The sequence below is a fragment of the Neopelma chrysocephalum genome, unplaced genomic scaffold (genome assembly GCF_003984885.1).
Source record: "Neopelma chrysocephalum unplaced genomic scaffold, ASM398488v2 Primary Assembly neopelma1_232, whole genome shotgun sequence".
Taxonomy (NCBI): Eukaryota; Metazoa; Chordata; class Aves; order Passeriformes; family Pipridae; genus Neopelma; species Neopelma chrysocephalum.
Window position 1 is genome coordinate 379,587 of NW_020897894.1, and position 2,025 is coordinate 381,611.

The 2,025-nt window shown below is 49.6% G+C and overlaps 1 protein-coding gene across 5 annotated transcripts in view; it reads right to left on the reverse strand.

Moving 5' to 3' along the window:
* Positions 1 to 186: 186 nt before the first annotated feature.
* ENTPD4 (ectonucleoside triphosphate diphosphohydrolase 4) overlaps positions 187 to 2,025 on the reverse strand; it is an 11,677-nt gene continuing 9,838 nt past the window's right edge. For all 5 annotated transcript variants that reach the window (XM_027703483.1, XM_027703485.1, XM_027703484.1 and 2 more), the window contains 3 exons: positions 1,829 to 1,914; positions 1,432 to 1,593; positions 187 to 1,233 (listed from right to left, as the gene is read on the reverse strand). In XM_027703483.1, the coding sequence (XP_027559284.1) occupies positions 1,005 to 1,233; positions 1,432 to 1,593; positions 1,829 to 1,914 (477 nt within the window). In that variant the 3' untranslated portion in view covers positions 187 to 1,004. The remainder of the gene's footprint in view (positions 1,234 to 1,431; positions 1,594 to 1,828; positions 1,915 to 2,025) is intronic.

Here is a 2,025-nt window from a genome sequence, read left to right on the forward strand (position 1 = left end):
TGGAAATCCAGGGATTTTGGTTTGGCACTTGGCTGAGTGCTGTGAAAATCTGCCTCTTGCCGTGCCCTGAGTCCTTAAAGCAATTAAAGGCACCCAGGAATCTGTCAAGCTCAATCTGGGAAACACAACGTGCTCTGGAGTGCCACAAAAAGTGATACTGTGCAAGAAAATATCCACACCCCAAAGGCTCATAGAAATCCCACTTTTAATCAGGGATGAATTTACTTTCAAGTAAAATTAACGGTTTTAAATAAAATATAAATTAACAGATCAGAGGACTCGGAAAAAGAAAGACACTGTGCATGAAACAGAAGGTTTTTTCCAGTTCTCTTCCCCTTCCTGGAGTCTCTGGGAGATCTCTGCGTGATTATGGAAGAGAAATAAAGGATTAAAAAGCAGTGGCTTGTGCCACCAGGAGGATAAAGCTTCCAGGAGAAAGGGGGGAAGTGTCACAATGGAACAAAACTGATTGAAGCAGGTTTTTTTTTTGGAAGCACAGCTTTGGGTGCAAGAGGTTTTTCTTCTCCATCACAGGACTGAATCCAAAAGGGAAAAAATCAGAGAAAACTGTCCTAAAAGGGGGTTTTCTGTCTGCTTCTGAAAACCCTGCACTTCCTTTCCTTTGACTGAGACTCAGGATTGAGAAGTTGAGCGACGCCAATCCTGGAATCTGGAAAAGGAAACCCGGGCAGTCCTCGCTCATCCCGGGATTTCCCAGCCTCTCCCCGAGGGAGAGGACTCACATTCACTCTGCTCTCAAGCTTGAGCTCATCCCACGACACACAAAAGTGCAATAGTCAAATAAAAGTCATTTTTGGCAGGAACTGTCTGGTGAGACCAAGCCACGGGATCCCGTTTTCCCGCCTTTCCCAAACCTTGCCGGGCCTTCGGCTTCTCCAATGGTTTCGAGGGACAAAAAAAGGGAGGAACCCTGAGGCAAAAATGGCTTTTTTGTGTAACAAGTCCAAGAAAAAAAAACCCAATTCTCTCTCCATCCCAGCACCTCACAAGGGCCCTGCCATCTTCTGTGGTGGGAGACCTTCCTCGATCCAGAGGGAGGGAGAGGAGCCGTTGCGGAGCATCCGCCTGTGGATGCGCCGGAGCCGGAGCAGGTAGAGCAGGATGGAGAGCAGGACAACCAGGAAACAGGCAAAGAACAGATAGTGATTGTAAACGAAGGAGAAGCTCCTCCAGTGGGAGTGACTTCCACGGAAGTTTTCTTGCTGGATGTCTCTGGAAAGCAGCAAAAGGGACAAAGGGAATAACTCGGCGGCAAAATTCCACGGGCAACTTCTCTCCCCGCAGGAATCAGAGCCCATTTTAACAAAACGGGGTTTATAGAGCACAATTTGAGGTCCCACCACGCTCTTCCCGACCCCAAAACTCCCACCCAAAGGGCTCTTCCCAGGAATTGGAGGGAAGAAGAGGTACCTTAAAGGGAGGAAGCGTGTTCGGTACAGGATGGCCCCCAGGGTCCACTGCACCTCCTTGTCATAAACCTGCAGGGCTGTTTTCAGGTTGCTGTAACCCACAGGGAAGGAGAAGCCACTGTGGAACACCTCGTACATCCAGGCTGACTTAAAGCACTGGTACCTGCAGCAGGGAGAGTGGGATGGGGTCAGGAACAGCAGGATGAGGTCAGGAACAGCGGGATAAGCTCAGGGGAGCAGTTACAGCGCCCCGGGGCACCGGGGAGCACAATCAGCCCCGCAATTATCAGGGCTTTTTAAAGGCTTTATTGGCACTTGCAGTGATTTATTCTTGCCCTCCAGGGCTGGCCTGGCAGCTCTGCAGGAGGGAATGTGCTGGGCAAACACAAAACACTCACTTCAGCCTGTGCAGATCGGCGTGAGAGGCATAGAGACCACGGTCGAAGCGCTCCCGGAGGACAGACCACTTAGTGGCACAATAATCCTGCAAGGGAAGCAAAAAAAAGGTGTAGAAAATCAACATTTAACAGTGCTTCTGCCTCCATGAGGACAGACCACTTAGTGGCACAATAATCCTGCAAGGGAAACAAAAAAA